Raw genomic sequence first — 22,791 nt, 5'->3', positions numbered from 1 at the left:
TTTCAGATCAACATGAAAGACTTCAGCGACGACTTCCAGTGTCCTCTAGGCTCCAACATGAACCCTGCCAAGAAGTGCCACTTGTGGTGAGACCACTTTCTGGCCATGCATATAAAATTATTATAATTGTTTCTTTAATAACATTTCACGAGTTTGACTATTAACAATCAACAACGTTTGATCTTAATAAAACGTGCAAATTTTTTTTTATATATGTGTATACTAACCCATTTTTTTTTTAACTGTAGTTTAAAGATTAATTTTATAATTAACGTATAAGACAAAAAAAATATTTTATTATTATCAAATTATACTTACAACTTTTTATTTAATAAACGTTAAAAAACTATTCTACATAAAAGTATGCAAGCAAACATCTTTGGAATTTATGTTTTATCATGAAACTTTGAATGCGCCTTTCAGCTCATTTCCTGTCCCCTAGACTTTGGAATTTTTGCTGTTATTGTGTATAATGTCACCTAAACAATTACTAATACACAAATACCATAACTAAAATTACAGAATACAACATAGGCGGCAAGGCTGGACAAGTTACCGATTTTTTTAACTCGTTAAGTTAAGTTTTTTATAAAAAAAACTATTAGGTAATTTAGAAAATATTATGAAAAAAATATTTCGAGGTATAATATATTGAATTTCCTCATTACACTAAAATATCGTACAATAATTTAATATATACATCACTAAATATTAATACAATTCCTTGAAAATGTTCAAAAAAATACGGAAAAACATGGAAAAATAAAAAACAAAAATTCAAGATAAAAGTTTTAGGACAGATTTTATTTTGATTAAAATGGTAGGTATTCAATTTCTTATATTATGTTAAATGATACTCTCCTAATACTTGGTATGTATTTTTATAGACATTATGGAAGCTTATTAGCATAACCAGGCCGTAGACACTTTGTGTATTGGCCAAACCGGGTGACTGTGCCCTTGAACACGGTCTACAGGGTAAGGGGGGCGTGGTAAAGTTATCAATTATATAAATCACAGAACAATAAATTATTATAAATTATTTAATAGTTAATGCTCATTGGCCATTTTGTTGTTTTTGTTTTTAAAATATCGTAACAAATAGGATACACGTTACAAACATCTTATCAGATTATTATGATACGGTACAACTTTTAGAGTCCAATTCTTCATACTGTAGGGATACAGAGGCCCGATCAGCTTATCGAGTGTCGCTTTTTTATTGTTCTGTGGCATTACCCACCAAAATTAGGCGATCGTGAAGGAATATAATGCCAATTAATACCCATTTTTTCGATTATATTATACATTTTGTCCAAATAAGACGCCGACTGAAACAAAAATTTAAGTTATAAAAGCTTTTAATTGGCTCCTATAAAATGAATGGCGTTATTGTCACTATTGTTACAAATTATCGTCATCGACATCGTACATTACTCCCTACGCTGAGCACGGCTTTCGATATTGTAACTTTCGATGTTGTAACTTGTAGTAGATAATAATAATACATTAATATTCAATAACAGATATACATATATATATTACGTTGAGTACTTTCCTTCACATAAGGTAACCCTGATCCCTAGTAATAATATCACACACCGATACGTTGAGTCTCCGAGACCTCGTTAATATAAACAGAACAACACCTGAAAGGTGAAGAGGAGACGTTACACTATGTAGGTATATTATATCATTTTCCAAACATCAGAACACCGTAGCCAAGAGGGGTTAGGTTCTTCCTAAGGTAACCTCCCCCATTGGCCGTATTATTTTGAGTGATGGATGTTTAGGCACATGGACCTAAAACCAACATGGTTGGGTACAAATAGACCGGTAAAGCACGATTGAGCATAAAACGATTGAGCATATACCTTTTTAGCAACACGATTGAGCATAGAATATTTTATGCGATGTTGCCACATTCACGTGACCGAAATTTTGTAATTTATTATTGTCTCGTATTACCTATTACACCAATTATTATGATACTAGACGCGAGCCGTGAGCTGAGCCCAAAGCCCAAAGCTACAGCTTTATTGACAAAGTTATCGATTAAAAAATTAGTTCTGGACCAATAAGGTTCCAACGTTTTAAAAATTTAAAATTGGGGGTAAATATAAGATAATAAATTAAGATACAATTCCAAAATTATTATAGAAATAATATCAGTGTTCGATAGTATTATAGTATTATTATAGTATTATATAGTATTCTTGACATATAAACCATGAAGTATTATTTTTAAATTCGTACCATATTTTGATTCTATTATTTTCATAACTATTATTATTATTATCAAACAAATTTATGAAATGTGACTATATTATTGACTTTGAAATCATGTTATTTTTTTTATATGTTATAATTATTATAATTATTTAAATAAATATTTTTGTATAATATAGTTTAAAATGGAAAATGGCAACGTTGCAAAAGTTTTTTATGCTCAATCGTGTAGGTTTTCTTTTGTATTCCGATTTCCTTTGACACGCCGACAATTTTGCACAATCGTGTCGTAAAAAATGTGTTTTATGCTCAATCGTGTCTCAGCCAAATAGACACAATGTTTGAAGTTTTGAATACATAAAATAAAAGGTATTTTAAAATTTTACCAGGTAAATCAGTCAAACGTTTGGGTAAATATAATACACATACAATATTAGACAATATATTATCTTTATTATTAAGTACACCTGTAATCTGTATCAATATAATATATATGACTACAGATTTCTTTATTCGTTTAATCACTCAGGCTCAGTATTTCAGTTTGATTCGTTTTCCTAACTGAACAGTAAGAATCATGAGTGTGAATATTACTGAATGTTTTGAAACCCGTGATGTTAAAAAGTGCATTATAATTGAATACATTTAAATAAAAATTTAATGAACTTAAACTTGACAGTAATATTAGGAAATATTTATGACATCGCGGTCCACGCTATGTCGGAAAAAAATAAAATTTTATAAGAGATAAGATAGCAGTAAATAAAATCAAATACGATTTTTGAATTGAGTAGATTTAGTATATTTATTATATATATTTATTAGATATAACCTAACCTATATATTGTAATAAAAAAAATATTTTTAAATTAGTTCCAAAAAAAAATTTAGGAAACAATTTTGAAACGGAAAAATGGGAAGTTTACGCAAAACCAGATAATGTTTCTTTTTGTTTTAAATTAAAATCAAATAATCGTAATACTTGAAAATTCAACCTAATATTTTAAATAACCATTTTCTAGACGAGAATATATTTTAAAAATATTTTAGCTTTAATTTTTAACTATTTATAAATACTTGGATTTTAAGACAATTCATGTTAAACCGTTTGAATTTTAAATTTCGACATTTGTATATGATTCTATCGTAAAATATTTCTTTCGTCAAAGAGTTTTGTTATTTTGTTGTAATGAATTCCAAAGATATTGACTATAGAAAATTTAAAAATTCTTCCTACATTCTACTTACTTAAATTATATGTACATAAATTTACATTTTAATTGTAATGACGTTTTAAAAATATTAAGTGTATAAGTTAATACCTTTTTTTTTACTTGGAATTGAGAGCCGGCGGAGGGACTGCTGTTGGTAATACTTCTCCTCCGACCCCGATCGTTTATTTTGACAAAAAAAAAAAACAATTATGAACAACAATAGTATTACATGAACGCGCCCTCACGACCTGGCACTTTGCAGACTTTCCTTAACAAGTGCTAGTAGGTATATGTCTGCCAAGGAGCCAGCGAGGAGGGCTTGCATTTCAAAGGTACGCCATGCTTAAGGTGACGGCTTGAGACGTTGCTGCTACCTGGATTTCTCGACCCAGCTCGCTAGCTAGCTGGTCTCGAAGTCACGTTCATCACGCCTATGCTTCGCGACCTGGCTCAGCGCCCATCAGTCTCGGTTTCCAGTTCTCCATTCGTATTCTCCACCCAGCTAATCCCGCAAGCCTGGAGTGCTCGTGTAGTTAGATGAGGGGACGTCTGTGATAGGTCCACATCATCTTCCCTCAGCCATCACCTGCCTCACTCTCTCGTCAGCTTATTTATCAGACAAGATGAACTCCCCCATCTTGTACAGCAGATGGAAGGTTTCCTCTCCATCCCTAAGGAATTCTGCTTCCTCCGTGGGATCGGTGGGGAGACCCTTAAACTCTGGTCCGCAAGGCTCGGACGACGGCCAAGGCGGGTGACTCTATGGCATTTCCAAAACGGACACTACTCGAACCGCGTGTGGTTGGCCAAATCTTAGTCGCTGTCACAGTGGTGACAGTGCTCATTGGAAACCCTGTCCATCCGATGCAGATACTGCTGGAAGCAACCGTGTCGGGGTCATATGGTATCGGTATGATACCTTCGGTACGCATTTGTACGCAAAATCTGTTTTTGAAAAAATCGATTTTGGTTTTTGGTGCAACTCTTAAACAAATCACCGTAGATACATGACATTTTGACTGAATGTTTATATTAGCATTTTCTATACACCATAAAATTTTCCAAATATTTTGACTTATTTTGAACTGTTATAACATAACTTGATTTGTAGTTCAGTGGCGTCATTTGGGGTGGGGCAACTTGGGCATGTGCCCCAGTCTAGTATTTACATCAACCTTAAGTCGGCACATTTCCTACACCTCTCCCACCCTTAACCACTATGGCACTATGCTATGAGAATCTGAGTAAAAAAAATGTTGAGTCGGAAAAGCCGTGAAAAGTTGGCCTAGTCTAATAAAAACTGAAATGACGCCACTGTTGTAGTTATTGAATTATTACTTATCTAAATATAATATTCATAGTAAAATCTAATAAATGGTATAAATAAAATAAATACAGCGCAATTAAATTAATATTAATTTTCCGTGTTTTATCTTTTACGTTCAACTGTTAATGTTATATTAAAATATGATAATAAGTAATTACAAATATTTTTTAAATAATAATATGTTGGTAGTAGGTATGCATATACAGCTATACCTAATATATAATATATTCGTAATAATAATAATTATACAATAATTATATAATTTATTTTTTATAATTTTTTTTTATTTTTTTATTTTTTTATTTTTATTTTTGTGTCTGTCATCACCTTTTAGGACAGTAAAAGTGCTTGGATTTTCTTCAACAGTAACTTTTCTGATAGGAAAGTGAATCTAGTTGGTACTTTGGGGGGGTCAAAAGTTCCCAGTAGTTTTCAAAAGCGACGTGAAAAACAAAAGAAAAATTAAGGAAAAACGGAAATTTTCACGCAAAATCTGTTTTCGAGAAAATCGATTTTGGTTTTTGGTGTGACTCTAAAACAAATGACCGTAGGGACATGAAATTTTGACTGAATGTTTATAATTAAATTTCCTATACACCATAACATTTTCCAAATATTTCGACTTATTTTGAGCTGTTTACGGATATTGTCAATTTCCATTTTTTATTAGTTTTTTTTTCTATAAATATCAATAAAATCTTATCTGTTGAATAAAACAGCTTGAAAATTTAATAGAAGGTTCCTAGGTTATTGTTTCAAAGGCAGATGAAAAAAATTAAAATCCTTAGTTACAGTTTTTATTTATAAGCATTTAAAGTTCAAATTTTGACAAAATACTATTCAACATTTTATTTTCATTAATCTCTTGTTTTTAAATCATTTTTTTTTTTGTTTGTAAGGGCTGGTTTCACCACAGAGTTAAAGGGTGAGTTTTCGATAACTTGGAGTTAGTCCCGTATCATTTTCATAATAATAATATAATACGTCTTTGGTAATCGGAATAAAAATTTCTTTAGTAACTTACCTACTAACCAACCTTACTCACAAAGTCACAACCACATGAAAATTGTCGAACAAAACATGTTTTTTGAATAATATTAAATTTTAATTAGTGTAATTACCGATTATTTCCGGGATTGTTCGCCGGGGATTTTTATTCCGCAATTCACTGTCTGTATCACGATTAAATATATATAGGTATATATATATATCTTCTGATATATTTTATAAAAGTTCAGACAGTTCAGTGCATATATGCTGTTAAATTTTTTTTTTAATAAATCAACCTCCCATACAATTTATGAGATACGTTCAAAATTGTAATTTATTTATAGGCTTATTTTGGAGTTCACTTTGTTATTTTAATACTGTAATGTAAATTTATAAATATTAGTTTATGTTAAATTATTGACATTAATAGTACCTAATATCTACCTAGTTATTTTATAATTTATACCTGCCTAACATAAATTATGGTTAATAAAATATTTTTTTAATCAGCAAAGCATAAATAATCATATATTTTTATTTGTACTAATTAATTATATCGTGCGTATACTATCCGTTTTTTTTTCTAGTGCAACTAACCAAACAATTCATTTACAAGTGTTGATTCTGAGCAATAACGGATGACTTCTACTAGGGAAATAGATAATTTACCGAACAACAAACTTCAATCTAAAACATTCAGCATGGATGATTTTATATTGCAATACCTGCATGCAGGTGAGTTAAAATTTAAATAGCCACCTATAGGTACCTGCGATATTACTATTTACATTGTGAATGGTAATTAATTGTCCATTATGTACTTAATTGTATTAATTAATTAATTTATAATTATTTAATTAGTCATCTTATTCATTAAAAACTGTCATGACACTTTCTATGCATTAGTTTGTATGTAGAAACTTTTTATTTTAGAATCTGATTAGACTGATTAAATTTAGGTAATATTATGATATTAAAATGTTAGTGATGAATAAACATTTTTAAAATTAAATTTGTTAGGATGCTGTTTTTATAAATTTCTATTTAGAAATTAATTACAAAATCAGTCCATAACAACTAATAAGTAGTATACTGTAGTAGGTATACTATCTATATATATAAAAATGGATCGTGAAAAATGTACGTTACCTCATCAATCGAGAACGGCTGATCCGATTTGGCTCAATTTTTTTTTAAGATGTTCGTAATTGCCAGGAGAAGGTTATTATTTTCTGTCAATATATATTATATATATTATATAAATGAATGTTTATGTGTAGATTAGACCTCTGGGAAGAAGACAGTCCAATTTAAAAATGGTTAAATTTGGTTTTTTTTATTCATCTGATATTAGTACAGTTAGGTTAGGTTAGGATTTTGTATTCATTGAATATATTAATCCACATAGGTGGAATACGACAAACTTGGTATAACTTTGATACTTTAGAGTTAAATCATACACTTACGTACAAACAGCACGGGGTCCGCGATCTACCGCAGGCAGTGTTGAGACTTATCTAGATAATTTATTTAGCCATCTTTTATCTTATCTAGATAAATAGTTCCGTTTTGTCTAAATAATTATCTAAGATGAAAAATTCATCTATATACCTAGATAAATTCGTCTCTATACAAAAAAATAAAATACACTTTTTATTGTCAATTAATTTTTTTGATGATTAATACTTAAAATTTGAATTGTCGTCATCTCAGTAAAAAAATTTTATGTTCATAATAATATTATATATTAGGTACCTATTATTTATTATTGATATTATCGTTAGGGCTCAAATATAGCTACATTTCATTGTTATCGTGTGTTGGTGACTCGTCAACAGTAAATTAGTGGAAAAATGATTAAAATGATTTAATTTATAACTTATAAGTTAAGTATAAGTTATTTTTAGGTAGAGTAAGCTACTCAGTTAAAGATATATACCGCGTATTTAATTGTGTTTTCCTAGTTCCGACGGGTATTGTACCGATACGGGTCAACTGTGTCAACCAACTGCAACGGGCTTTAATTTTTAAATTAGGTTTGGGTAAGATAGATATTTTAAGTAATCTAAGCTATATAAATAATAATAATAATATAAGTTTATTTTGCCAATATACATTTTCAGTGATACAAGAAAGTAATAGTACAAAGTAAGAATGAATTATATTGACCCACTTCTAAAAAGCTTAAAGCTTGTACTAAGAAGTGAGAGTTTCTTATAATGCATTATAATATATAAACGAAATGACTTAAAAAATTTAATACAAAATGAGAGAGTAAAGTAAAAACAAAAAAAAACTTACAAATCATAACTAAGTGTAACATAATCAAACTGGTTAAGCTTAATATAAGATTTTAAAAAGTTAATAATATTATTGAAGTTAAAAAGATTTAAATTTAATTTCTGACACAACAAAGTACATTTGTAAATAGGACTCTGAGAGGTTACAGTCTTATAGTATTTAATAGAATTAAGATAAGAATGACATTTATTACAATTATGTTCTATGGTATTCAAACAATGTCTATATTTATAAAGAAGTAAGATTTATAATATAACATGGATATAGGTTGAACATTAAAGTATGTATAACTGATTTGTTGTATATAGAAACAGCTTAGAGATAATAACTTTTATTAATCTATTTATAGTTGTATTTAAAGGAGTCAAATAATATTTATAGGTACCACCACAAAAGGGCAATCCATAATAAACTAAAGATTTAACTAAAGGCATATAAATAATTCTCAAGGGTTTAATATCTAAAATATATTTTAAGCTTTTAAAGTTATAAAATAATTTCCTGATAGTATTAACCAATTTATCTACATGATAATTCCATTTTAGTTTTTCATCAAATATTAACTCTAAATATTTAATTTGATTTACTCTTTGAATATGATGACAATTACAGGATACAATTTAATTTTTACAATTTAAGGAATGTGGACAAATGAAAAAATTATGTAAAGTAGTTGAATTTGATCTAAGATTAAATAGTATATAATTAGACTTTTTAGGTTTAACTCTAAAAAGTTATTATCATACCAGCTCTGAACAATATCTAATGAAAAATTAACATCATCAAATAAAACATCAATACTTTTATTATTAAAGAGCATAACTGTATCATCAGCAAAACTATAAATATCACCTTTTATAGAGACATTAAAAAGGCCAATAACATAAATATTGAGTAATAAAGGGCCTAATACAGAACCCTGTGGAACACCAATTGAAATATTATTTACATTACTATATTCACCATTAACCCTTACAATTTGAATTCTATCACTTAGGTACTTCATTAATTTTAAAATATTACCTTTTATCCCAACATAGTGTAGTTTTCTAATTAAAAGATCAAGATTTACAAAGTATCAAATGCTTTTTTAATATCAAGAAAAACACCTATTACTTTTATCAACATTATCATAAATGTAATGAGTAATATTAAATAAAGCGTCATTAGTAGACATCCCCTCCCTGAAACTAAATTGTCTATAAGAAAAAAAAGTTGCTTATTTAAAAAATAAACCAATCTGTTTTTAATAAATTTTTCTAAGATTTTTGAAATTGATAAGGTTAACGATATTGGTCTATAATTCTCTGGTAAGCATTTATCAGCAGATTTAAATAATGGTATAACCACTGCTTTTTAAAAGCTTTCTTAAATCTTTATATAATTATTATTTATCAGTAATTAACTAATAACTAATAACTAATAACTAATAACTAATAAGTAATAACATTTTTTTTTTAAACAGTGTATATCGTTTACCCGGAATTCTGCACATTTGAAATGGTGTTGTGTTGTAGATGTTTGAATAAATAATATTATAAATTAATTTTGTAAATAGTATATTGATCTTTGTTGTATCGTTGTTATAAATATTATATTTATAAATAATTCATATCACCTATCACCTCCTTATGAGCAACAAAATATTTAAAAAAGAATAAAATAAAGTTTTAAAAGCATTGGCAGCAATGTTTTAATGGCCGATTTTTCATAAAAAAAAATATTTCATTAACATTTTTAAAATCTGTTTAAATTATTTTTTGAACGTTTTTGAAATCTATTAAAATTTTTTTTTATTTATTTTTAAAAAGAACAAAAAGATTTTTATATATTTTGTAAAAGCTTCCTAAACGTATGCATATATGTTAAAATTTCAGTGTTTTTAGATAAAAAAAACATTTAAATAACTATTATTATAGGAAGGTAAATTGTGCTTATTTTTATATACATAGAATTGCAAGAATTTGTTCATTGAAAAAAAGTATTAATATAGTATTAATGTATACATATAGGTGAACTTATTTATAAAAGAAAAAATAACCTTTTAAGTATAAAATAATAATAATAATAATCAATCTTGGATTATGTAACGAATAACAAATTAGTATATAATAAAATACGTAAATTGTATACATAATAAATACTTATTTATAAAAGAAAAAACAACCTTTAAGTATAAAATAATAATAACAACCAAACTTGGATGTAACGAATAACAATTAATTATTGTAAATAACACTTTATATATAAACAAAATGCTGGTTAGGTCAGATAGGCAGGTCAGATGGTGCTGAGGCCGCTGGGTCATCTATTTCTGCAGTAGTCAAAGAAGATAATTTAATGGTATTTCTATAATTAATAAATACAATTATATTTAAAAAATGTATAGGTATTTAAATCTCATAATAATGTAAATAAAATAACTGAAAATGTTTACCTTTTAATTCTGGTTTCGCTTTGAGCCATCCACGGGCTTATGAATTCTATAATATGAGCTTTTGTAGTAGTAGGAAATTTGTGTTGTATTGCATCTAATAAAAAAATATAAAACAATATTATATAATATTATAAAATAATATACCTAATACACAATACAAGAAATACATTTAATTTGTAAACAAGCTTCTCTACAATTTTGAATATTTTATTATAAAAGTGTGTGATTTACTACAATAGATATAATGACATTAATAACTCTATTCAAAATTACTGTTTAATACTGTTAGGTTAAATTAACAATTTTATATGTAATTTAAGGATGTGAAACTTCTTCACAAATATTAAAATTGTAAATAATTAAAAAAAAAAAATTATAATGAATATTGCCTACTTATTATAACTTTGTGAATAAGGCTTCAATAACTTCAAGACTTTTTTTTTGACCCTGAGTATAAATTATATTATCATTATGACATGATCATAAGGTAAAAAAAAATATTTTCTTATTTATTGTATAGTATATACTTATGCAATGTACATAGTTAGATAAAATTGTTAGTACTAAACATAATAACAATAATTGTATATCTACTAAAAAAAATTTAAATACATACTAAATCTGCGGTAAAGGTTCATAATAATTAAAGTTTACCATGACGAGTTGTTTAAAATAATTTTCTCTTGATATTTATACCTAATTTTGAAAATGTTTTTTCAGTTATAACTTAATTATTGATTAATAATAATGTTGACTGCTAACATTAATTTAAACATATAGCCAGTGTTTTATATAATATTGATGTCTTAAGTTGTATCTAAATTGTACTCTCAAAAGTTCAACTTTATAGTAGGTATTAAAAAAAAACATCTTTTTTTATCTAGATAAAAAAGTACTTATCTAAACCTAACACTAACCGCAGGTAGATTGCCTACATATTCCGGGCAACGGAAAAGTTAAGATAAATTTTGAACACCATACACCGAATATTAAATAACAAATTGAACAAAGTTTGAGTTGTATAGAGTTGGTACATTTAAGTTATTTAACAGGCAACAAAGTGCACGGGATCAGCTAGTATTATATAAATAAATAAATTGACAAATTGTATATCAACATACCTAGGTAGTTATAACATTGAAGATTTAGGTTTTAGCGATCTTTAATAATATTATTGATTATTGTCTGAAACTTTCAGAATCGTAAATACATTTAACCGATTTTTAATTTTTCTTGAATATCCGAACCACTAATTTTTGTCATACATTGATACATTCTACACTTATAACTTATTTTAATAAAGTGGAAAATAACACGTGTTACTCCATAGAAGTTACTTTTTAAAGGTTATCTAATAATAATTTAAATTGAATACATTAATACAACGCAATTACTAAAGGTTGCGTTACTGCAAAAGTAATTTCATTATTAATTGCGTTACGTATTACCTTAATTTCAATTTTTTTTTCAGCAAGATCTCCAAGTTGTATTGTTGCTGAATTTGTGTCCACAAATCTATGTTTGCTTAGTTCTGTAAGTTATGAACATGGTTACAGATACATATAGTGAGTACACACACTTTTAAAAATTAAAACAAAAAAAATACCAAATAATATGAAATATAAAGCCTTATATTGCACATTTTTACTGTATAGTTTTCACTATAATATGTACCGGGATAAACATTTATATGATACAATTTTGTAAGTTTTATAAAAAAAATATTATATAATAGGTATGTGAGTTAATATAATATATATACAAAATTATTTTTAAAAAAGTTATAATACTTCCTTTAAATAATTTTTAAGTAGCTATATCAGTGCTCTATTTCTACTATCGTACAGTGGATATTTTAACTAGTATACTAAGCAACATAATAATTGTAATGTCATGTTTTGTCTGATACTTTTCGGAATCTAATTTTTTTTTTATGCCCCAACTATAAAAATCTGGCACTGCACAAAATTGTATTTCATAATTTTGCCTAGTAGGCCAGGCAAAGAAAAAATGGCGGAAAAAAATCCCAGCAATGATTTTTTTTTAAAATAGTTTTAATAAAATATGCTCTATAACATACTAAAAGTCCCCATTGATAGGACTGAAGCTTTTTTTTATAAGCTGATGAAAGTTTAAAAATATGAGCTTTTTTGAATATCTCAAAAAATATTACAAGTATCAAAAAAAGTTTCAAATAAAAGTTATTTATTAGACAATTTACAAAAAAAAATTTTCTTATATTTTTTCATTTAAACAAATATTTGGCAAGATATATTTGTATAAAAATTGACAGTTAAAAAATTATTAATAAATTTCTCTCTCTTTCCGTGTTAAATAGGTTTTACACTGTATTAAATATATTTGTGTGTTCTACAAACTATAAACATGAACGATTGAATTATAATAACATAATAAAATTGATGTTTTTAAAACTTATGATAGCATACAATTAATTTATATAATAAAAAAAAAAATTATTATAATTTAAAGGTAGTTACACTACATATAGTGCAGGCAGTTCATACTTTTATGTTTCGTATTCTTCTTCTTCTTCTTCTGCGATTCCATCTAATAATTCTGAAAGTGTACAGTCTTCTGTACAATCAACCTCTATTTCTATAGAATTAGTGTACCATTGGCCTTTGCAATGTCCACATATAATTGAGCACTTAAGACCTGCTTTTCGACAACCACAGTTTTTACCACCTTTTGTACAACTACATGATATACATTTAAGTAACTGATCTGGTGCTGGAGCTTTCAGTGTAATAACTGGTAACAAAATATTATTTTTAAATGTCCATCCCCAACCCTCTGATTTTTTACATGACCTAGCCACAGCTGCACTTGCAAGTTAACTCTATAAAAATGTTGTCTGACAGCTTCTTCTGTTGGAGGAAATGACGTAAGATTAATTTTGTTTTTTGTAGCACATTTTGTAAACAGTTTATAACGTTGTTGGTTCAAAGACTTCTCATTTTCTGATGCGCCATATAAATATAAAAACATTTTACACCATTTTTTGCTATTTCCTCATGAGATAAATTAGGATTATCAAAAATTGAAACGATTGAGTTTATATCCTTCTGTTTATCTAGTATTTGTACGCATTTTTTTTCTTTTTTGTTATAAAGCTGACGTTGTATCACAACCACTTAGCGCATGATAAAACAATATTTTTTTTATCAATGGCTTATCGTAGTTTTGTATAAATTCAGTACTATACATTTTTTTTTCTATTTTTCCTGAACTAGGTTTTAGAAAATAAATATTATTTTCTCTAGGAGTTAAAGCAATTAGAAGTACTAACAAGTCAATGTCCTTACCAACCAAGATAGTTTTAGGATGATAACTTGATACATTAATGGCAGTGCTAACAATTAATGTATCGGCATCATCATTTGCTATTTTAATAATAAACTCATGATTAATTAATTTTATTTTAAGAATTTCAATAAATCGCATTTTATTATTATCATTTGATAAAAAGTTCTTTTTTGAAACAGGAACTATCATATGGCTTTCAAAAAACACATCACTACACTTTTTTTTTCAACCTTTGGCGTTGACGCTCTGAACTTTTTATACTTTTTGCGTTGTTTTCATAACCATCAAACACAACAATTGCATCAGTACCAAAATGTTTTTCTACATAAGTAATATAAGACTCACAAATTAATTCAAATGTTTGGTTCATTTGCCAAACAACTCTATGTAGGAGAAATCCTCCATCAATAACATATTTTCCGTTACCTAGTTATATTAATTTTTTCTAAAGGTATTGGTTGTAAGATATCATACAATTCTGATTTTTTGGTTTTTCTTAGACCTTGTTCATAAAATAATGCTAACGGGAAGGGGGCAAGCTCAAATTGAAGGTATGATAAAAGTTCATCATCACTTTTTTTAAGTATGATCTGCCTGCACTATATGTAGTGTAATTAACTTTAAATTATAATAATTTTTTTTTTATTATACAAATTATTTGTATGCTATCATAAGTTTTAAAAACATCAATTTTATTATGTTATTATAATTCAATCGTTCATGTTTATAGTTTGTAGAACACACAAATATATTTAATACAGTGTAAAACCTATTTAACACGGAAAGAGAGAGAAATTTATTAATTTTTTAACTGTCAATTTTTATACAAATATATCTTGCCAAATATTTGTTTAAATGAAAAGATATAAGAAAACCTTTTTTGGTAAATTGTCTAATAAATAACTTTTATTTGAAACTTTTTTTGATATTTGTAATATTTTTTGAGATATTCAAAAAAGCTCATATTTTTAAACTTTCATGAGCTTATAAAAAAAAGCTCTTGTCCGATCAATGGGGACTTTTAGTATGTTATAGGGCATATTTTATTAAAACTTTTAAAAAAAAAAAATCTAAGTTGGGATTTTTTCCTGCTATTTTCAAAAATATTGTCTCTATTGCCTAACCTATAGTGAAAGTTTCTTAAAATATCCTCTGCAGTACCATAGTCATGTACCAATGAAAAAGATTACTAATTAAAAATATAATAAATATAAATTCTTACTAGGCTTTTGAGAACTTTTTCGTTTTGGTGGCTGGAAAAAGAAGTCTCTAAAGGATTTTGAGATTTAGATCCAGAAATGTCAATGCCAGCTACAAAACATGTAATTAACATACATATTAAATAAGTAAAAAAAAAAAATAAAATTGTTGCTTACTTATACTCGGAACATTGGCAGAAATTTGATTTGGTTGTACATAAGAAGTTTCAAAAGTTTCTTTAACTTCAATTTCCGACAATTGAAGGCTATAAAATAATTTGTAAATCACATAGGTACAAGCAATTAGAATTATTTGATATTTTAAAATTAATAATTATGTAAATAAATTGACTATTATACAAAATACTTACAATCAGAATCATCTCCCATGATGACTTCGATATTTTCATCATCAATCAATTGACTATCTACACATTTTTAATCACTTAAAAATATTATTTATAAAATAAAATATTTTTTCAGTTATTTACTGGAAACATTTGTAGTGTTGTTATTGAATAATGAATGACATTTCAACAATTGACTCATTGCTTGTTTTATGACCAGTAATATCAACCTCGCTAATTTGTGCCATGGCATCAGATTGCACTTCGGTTAAACTGATATTACAATGTGGTCCGCCTCCAGTTCCACGGCTATGGCGTCAGCAGCAGCCTTGGTTTTTGCCATATTTTTTGTATCTTGCCATGCCTAATAGTAATAATTACAATATTAACTGAAAGAGTGTAATGTTGTTAAGTGTTCAACTGAGAATATTTCAATATGTAATCTAAAAAATGTTGTATTCTATAATATTAAACAGCAAGGTACATTGGAAATTTAGGTATTAGGTATAATAATATGTAATTTATTATTTATAGATTTTTATTTTAAAAATTGTTCTTATGATAATGATTTAAAGTATGACTAATGTGGCGTGTATTTACCAAATTAAATTTATATATTAAAATAATAATGACCAGGATTAGGATTTTAATATTTCTTATGAGATGCTAAAAAAATAGCAGAGTAAGCAGAATAAAATGTGTTTCATGATACACATAACTCAAATTAAAAATTTTATTTTGCAATTTTTTTAGTTTTTAGTGCTTTGTTTGGACTTTTTTGCAATTTTACCGGTTTTTGAATGAAAATCGGTCATATTTTAAGAAATTATGTTTTAGTAAATGTGTTATTATATTTTTGTCAATTGAATGATTACGATAGTTTCGTATTAAGTTCTAATTTCTGTTATCTGATGATTATGTTGGGTTTTTTATGTCGATTTCTACTGCGATTATCAACAAACGAGCGTTGAATGTATTGTACTGTCAATTCATTTGGATTCTGATCAGAGTGACTAAATTATTTCAAGTCTTAAGCAACTACCTATAATAGTTTGTAAGTGTTTAAAAAATTATTAATTAACAAATTACTTTTTTTGCATATTTTGTTGTTTTTGTAGCATATTTAGAGATATTTAAGGTAATATTATAGCACGGATTTATGCAATTTATGTGCTTTAAAATCCCAACACTGAATGACCATGTAAATCATATATTAGACTAATGCCTCCAATGGACTTAGTGTTATAACATGAAAATATAAAGGCAGCCAAACTTAATATTAATTACCTTTTTCCATTTGTCCCACGATTTATGAGCGCCTGGTAAGGCGTTGAGTTTACACGCTATTTCTTCCCACATTTTTTTTACAACTCTCTGAGTGAAACTCGCTGTGAATTTTCTGGACATAAGTTCCGGATTAAGTGCGATTAGCTCGACGAGCATTTTCATTTGGCCTTAGTAGGCCGGCTTTTAAATTTCTTGTCACTCATGATTGGAGGTAGTACACCCATTGTAGGTACCTAGTACCTGAGAATAAAGTAATTAGTAACCTATTTGTAACACCTAACGTTAAATACCAAGAAAACAAAAAAGTACTACCTATTTAATAGATTAGTACGAACGCAGTAATATTAAGATCGTAGTAAATACTACGTTAAGTACAATAATTTAATAGTAACATTATTTTATTTGTAATCACTAGGCAATCATTTTTACAGTTTGAGGTTAGAATAATATCTCAGTCCGTGGTATTTATTATTGTTACCGAACAATTTTTTGCCAGACAATTTATCGCACTCGATAAAAGATAACACTTTATCAATACTAGTTCGGGAATTATAGATCTCGTTATAATTCGATATACTTTTAGTCCGTGGTCGCATTCGATATTTCTAACATTATAACGCATACGATAAAATATATGTCACACGATAATATTGTTAAAGCATTTCAAAAATTGGAACAGCTCGCTCGTACACCGACCTCCAACAATCGACTGTGCACGTAATCCATAAACAAATGGACAGCGCATTCCACTCCGCCATGCCATCAATGCACGGCAATCATATAAGAGAAAGAAAGAAGAAATGACGACGAGAGAAAAGAGGGAAAGAACATAAAGGGGGTAATCATTGACGTATGAAACCAAATACTATATTTCCCCCACGTTCTCTTTTCTCTTTTGCTCTATATCGTACCCCTGACCTCTTTCTTTAAGAGCTGTCCATTAGTTTATGGGTCTACCACCACTGAGGTATCATAGTCCGCGATGTAAACAAACAAATTTTCATACGAAATACAATTAAAAACGATTAAAATATATACTGCAACTACCGTTTTGTATTACAAACCTTATTCGAATGTCGGCAATTGGTGACACGAGAGAATTATGGTGAGCCTTCATTTTTATTATTTATAGTATGTTAAATGTTTAGAAATAATTAGTGTTAACTATTAACTTATAATCGCCTACCAGTGATAGAGACCATGACCTTAATATTCAGTTATCCATCAATCATCAGTCATCAACTACCTGCTGCAGACCGACTACAATCCCGATTTTCTGGAACGGTTTCCACACACACACTTTTCCGTGCACATTTTTGACTACGTAGCGTCCGACATGGTGAGTACAATAATATACCATACCTCAAACAATACCTAAACAAAATATGATCCACATGTTCTTTGTTAAAGGTCAAATTGGGTTTACATTCTGTTGTGGTAATTTTCGATTGGGGATTGGTTTAAGAAAATTGTATACAAAATCTGAATCTACATCACTTCAATTATGGGATATTTGACATATAATAATAAATAGTTAAATAGGTAGGTTAGGTAAAATATAAAATTAATAATATCACATTGTTATATTTTCTCACATTCGTATATTTTGATATTAGTACAATCACAACGACTAGATTGCTGTCAAATGTGTGCGTGTTGCGGACTATAATGTGTTCATTTCTATTTAACATATGAACTTGAAATTTGGAATTGTGATTGCTCTAATGATCTATATGTACTTGGAAATGTCTTATAATGCCACTGCAGTGTTGTATCTATGTACATGATAAATTATACTTTTAATCATCATTTAACACATAACCCATTAGCTATTAGTTTTACAAAGCGCTTGGCATTCATTATTTTTAAATATTTACTTGTAATAGACGGTTTAGAATCACTTTTTGTTTCTAATCTACCAAAGAAAAAACAATATTTAATTATATTTTTATATATTTCAGTCTATAGCCAAATTCTTGGATGGCTTACCATCGTATGACAAACGCAATTTTTCCAGTTTCATTTCAAAAAGTTGTGGAAATAGGTCTTCACCAGTTTACATAACAACAAAAGATAAACCTTCCGAACAAAGTTTGTAGTAGTTCTATTATTCTACAATACATTAATACTTTGTTCTAAAAGAGAAGTTACTGTAGCAAGTGCCTGTGTGTGGACTTATTTACTTTCGTTCACAATTGATTTACTCATCAGCGTGGTGCGACAGTTTAAGTCCAACATAGAAAGTCTGGTATCACGTGCATTTGTGATTTCATCAAGTCATTTACATGTGTCTTATCCTCTTGAATATAGTTTTGGTATTTATTTTTTAAATTTGATTAGAAGTATCTTTCTTAAAACATTAAAGTGTAATGATAATAGTATAATACCAAGCATAATACAAAATATTAAAATAAATACTAATACATTAATACATTATATATTTTTAATTTTACACTTTTTTTCAAATACTTATCTACTCAAAATTAATCTGTATAATATTACAAAATGCATACAGAACTGTTAATTTTTACATAATTTGTATACATTTTAGATGAAAAACATAAGAATTACTGTAATACGTGTATGTTATTTAATATAAGTATAATGTTTTTTAATTTAAAATTAAAATTAAATTGTTTTTAATTTCAGTTATTGTTAATGACAACTCACATGTGTTACTCCAGTGCGTACATAAACAATGGGATAAAAAGGTAAATGAATAATTCAAAGAACCCTTTTAAAAGGGACCCGGACATTTCAGCATGGCTATCTTGGCGTGGCCACTTTGGCGTAAACTATTCTGGCATATGACTATTTTGGCTTAAAGTTTTGGCGAAGTAAAATATTACTATTATATTACTATATTTACTATGTAGACTACAAAAGCAGACTGATGTGATATCAAGGTATGTTGCGTGTAATCAGTTGTGATAAAGTTAAGAAAAGTTCAGTCAGGACGTGATACATTTTATCAACATCTAGAACAGGCATGTCAAACTCAAAGTATCAAGTGGGTCAAATATATTGAATAGTTTACTACGCGGGCCGCACATAAAAATTTAGCGAAAAATAAATGTTTTGTAAAAATTTTTCAATTTTATTCTTTATATGTTCACGAATACAGCAATATTACAACCATGAATGGCATTTCAAAAAAAAATTCTGTTGTACGTTATTTACGATTCAAGCCCTGATTACAACTAAATGAAAAAATGAAAAAAAAATTAACATTATCATTTAAATAAAATATAAATCATACCTACTAATTATTATTTATGAAAATAGGTGTATAAATTACAAAAAAAAACATATTAATAATTTTTTTTAGACGATATTTGACATCTCTTTTCTCCCACCAACTATTCAATTTCGGGAGGAATATTATTTTGACAAAGCTACTTTTAATACTGCATTTAGATGTGTGTCGGTTAATCTGGATCTTACGAGTGATTTATTACTGTTCATTAATGAAAAAAGTTGCTCGCATTGATAAGTACTACTAAACATAGAAATAATTTTACTTGCAAATCTACGAATTTCTACATAACGTGTTGGCACAAAACTGTAAAAATCAGGAACACCAACATCATTGAATTTATTTTTTAAATTTGAATCATTTTGAATCTCGATGAATTCCATTTGTATATGTGTTGAAACATTTACTGCGTTTATTGAAAAAGGAGAGGTAAATAAGGCAAAATCGTTTTCTAAATATTGGAAATCTTGAAACCTATTTTCGAATTCAGTCTTCAAACACAACATTTTTTCTGAATATTTTTTGTAGGAAATTGGATCATTATTAATTTTTGTATACGTCATGCATGCTGAGAAATGCGTTAAGTCTTCGTTTTGTAATTGTGTTTTAAATAGATCTAATTTACATTTGAACCTACATGGTCATTAATGGCTGTTATAATTTGATTTTTCCCTTGTAATTTTAAATTTAAATTCGATAAATGCTTTGTTATATCGACCATGAAGGATAGGTGTTGTAACCACATTGGATCTGATAAAATGCTGACTTCTTGTTCTTTAGACTCTAAAAATATTTGATGATGACAACTTTTCGAAAGGTAAATCATATTTTTCAAGAGTTCAACAACAGAAACGAATACATCCTCTCCTGTAGTGAAACTGACGATGTTCATCGGTAATTTTTCGTTACTACTACCACTTGGTTTTAAAAGAGACATTTTTAAAGATTAAATTTACAGTAGAATACACGTAACAAAATTTAACACAGTCGAAACACGGAACTTGAACACACGGTGGTTATCGAACGATTAGTCGTATAGATGTTAACATTGGAAGAGGCACGCGTGTCGCAAACTGACAATATCAATTATTAATCTATAATGTATATAGATATAAATAGGTATATATAAACCATCAATAATCCCTATTCGATAATAGTTTATCAGAAGATAAGACTGTATAATAATGTATACCAAATAAACCATTCTGACATCTGACCAGTCGTAACACAAATAATATTATTAAAAATAAATAATTATTTTTTCCATTAATATTGGTTGCCGAGGGCCACAAAAAAATGAGCCGCGTGTTTGACATGCCTGATCTAGAAGCTGGAAATAGTCTTCCGAAAAAGAATTTTAAAATTGTAGAAGATTACAACAATTGCAACATTCTTAGTTTATTAAGGGAATAGCTCAACATATAAGTAGTTACAAAATTCTATTTTTTTAATTTTTTTTTTATTATCATGAACTAACTACTTAAGTCAATAACTTTTTATTAATACATTTATGTCAATTGATTTTTTACTCCACCTACTTTATTAATTATTATACATGAATATTATATTATTATTTATTATTTATTATATTACTCGCACAGACAACTACTGGCATACTAGTCATATTAGTCCAAAACCTAACACCAAATTAGTCTTACGCCAAAATAGCTTTATGCCTAAATAGCCATACGCCAAATTGGTTTACGCCAAAGTTGCCACGCCAAGATGTCCTAGATCACTTTTAAAATACTAAAACTTCATACTAACTGGTTTTTAACATATAATACCTACTATTTGATATATTTATAAAATAAAAAAAAATACTAACTTACTGTTCTTACATTAAATTGGATATTAGAATTGATAAAATATTCAAATAGTAGGACTTATTATAGAACTATAATATATATTATTTGTGTTTCCATTTATATATATGATTATACACCTTTTATACTAACTAATTGTACATAAAACATACCAAGCTTGTTATTTTTTTATCTTATATATCCATTTTTATATAATTATAAAATATAGTCAAATCTAATATTATTTATACTAACATTTATGTATTAATTATATTCTAGAATGGATGTAAAAAAAGGGCATTGGTTGAAACGAGTGAAGAATCTGGCTCAACATCTAGAAAACGTCCAAGATTAGATATAGATATTACATTGTAAAATGTATGGCGATAAAATAATTCCAATGCAATTCCAAGCATTTTTAATGTTTCTTGACTAAAACTCCTGATTTGACTGTTTTTAAGAGAAATAAAATTTGCTAATTTAAGGATGTATTTTATAGTCCATACTATTCCCAGGTATCATTTTATAATGATAATATTATAATATTATGATCATGAATAATATTAGTATGTAATAATAGTATTTTTAAACAAAAAATTGCTACCTGGGCTGCTTATTAAAACTATTTACTATAAGGTTTCTTTAGATAGACACTTTTAAGCATAAACAATTTAAAAAATGTTTTTGATGGTTGGTATTTTTATTGTTATTATAGAATTTTCCTTTTTTTCATTGACGATAACTTTGAGAATTTCAAAGCCTTAGTTAATTTTCCGGATTTAACAAACATAATTGTATTAATTATTATAATGATTGTATTGATTGATACTATTGTATGTCTCAGTGGCGTATGCAGGATTTTTCAATGGGAGGGGGGGGGAGGGGACTTGAAAATTAGTTACAATTTTATTTTTATTTTGTCCAGTCTAATAATTACAGACGTTTATTTGAGACTTCTCAACTTTTCTGATAAAACAAATGCTGTATTCATAAACTTCGATACCTGATGTATGTTTTTGGAAGCAAATTGTACTTTTAGAGGTCGAAATTGAAAATGCTCAGTACTTTTTAG

General features: G+C 27.6%; 1 protein-coding gene, 1 long non-coding RNA gene and 1 pseudogene across 2 annotated transcripts; 1 reads left to right on the top strand and 2 right to left on the bottom strand.

Moving 5' to 3' along the window:
- Positions 1 to 11,950: 11,950 nt before the first annotated feature.
- LOC132937216 (uncharacterized) lies at positions 11,951 to 15,452 on the bottom strand. The gene is made up of 4 exons (XR_009663637.1): positions 15,396 to 15,452; positions 15,202 to 15,290; positions 15,048 to 15,136; positions 11,951 to 12,029 (listed from the first exon to the last, which is right to left on the bottom strand). It is a non-coding gene; the product is annotated as an uncharacterized LOC132937216 (long non-coding RNA).
- Positions 15,452 to 17,034, bottom strand: LOC132937215 (uncharacterized; annotated as a pseudogene).
- A 272-nt stretch (positions 17,035 to 17,306) lies between these two features.
- Positions 17,307 to 22,226, top strand: LOC132937191 (DET1- and DDB1-associated protein 1-like). The gene is made up of 5 exons (XM_061004014.1): positions 17,307 to 17,763; positions 17,848 to 17,997; positions 18,620 to 18,749; positions 19,308 to 19,369; positions 21,999 to 22,226. The coding sequence occupies exons 2-5, from the start codon at positions 17,995 to 17,997 to the stop codon at positions 22,092 to 22,094; spliced, it is 291 nt and encodes a 96-aa protein (XP_060859997.1). The 5' UTR covers positions 17,307 to 17,763; positions 17,848 to 17,994; the 3' UTR covers positions 22,095 to 22,226.
- Positions 22,227 to 22,791: the final 565 nt, after the last annotated feature.

Source organism: Metopolophium dirhodum, chromosome 1 (assembly GCF_019925205.1).
Source record: "Metopolophium dirhodum isolate CAU chromosome 1, ASM1992520v1, whole genome shotgun sequence".
NCBI lineage: Eukaryota > Metazoa > Arthropoda > Insecta > Hemiptera > Aphididae > Metopolophium > Metopolophium dirhodum.
The sequence above is the reverse complement of the archived record's forward strand: the minus strand, read 5'-3'. Positions and strand labels throughout refer to the sequence as shown.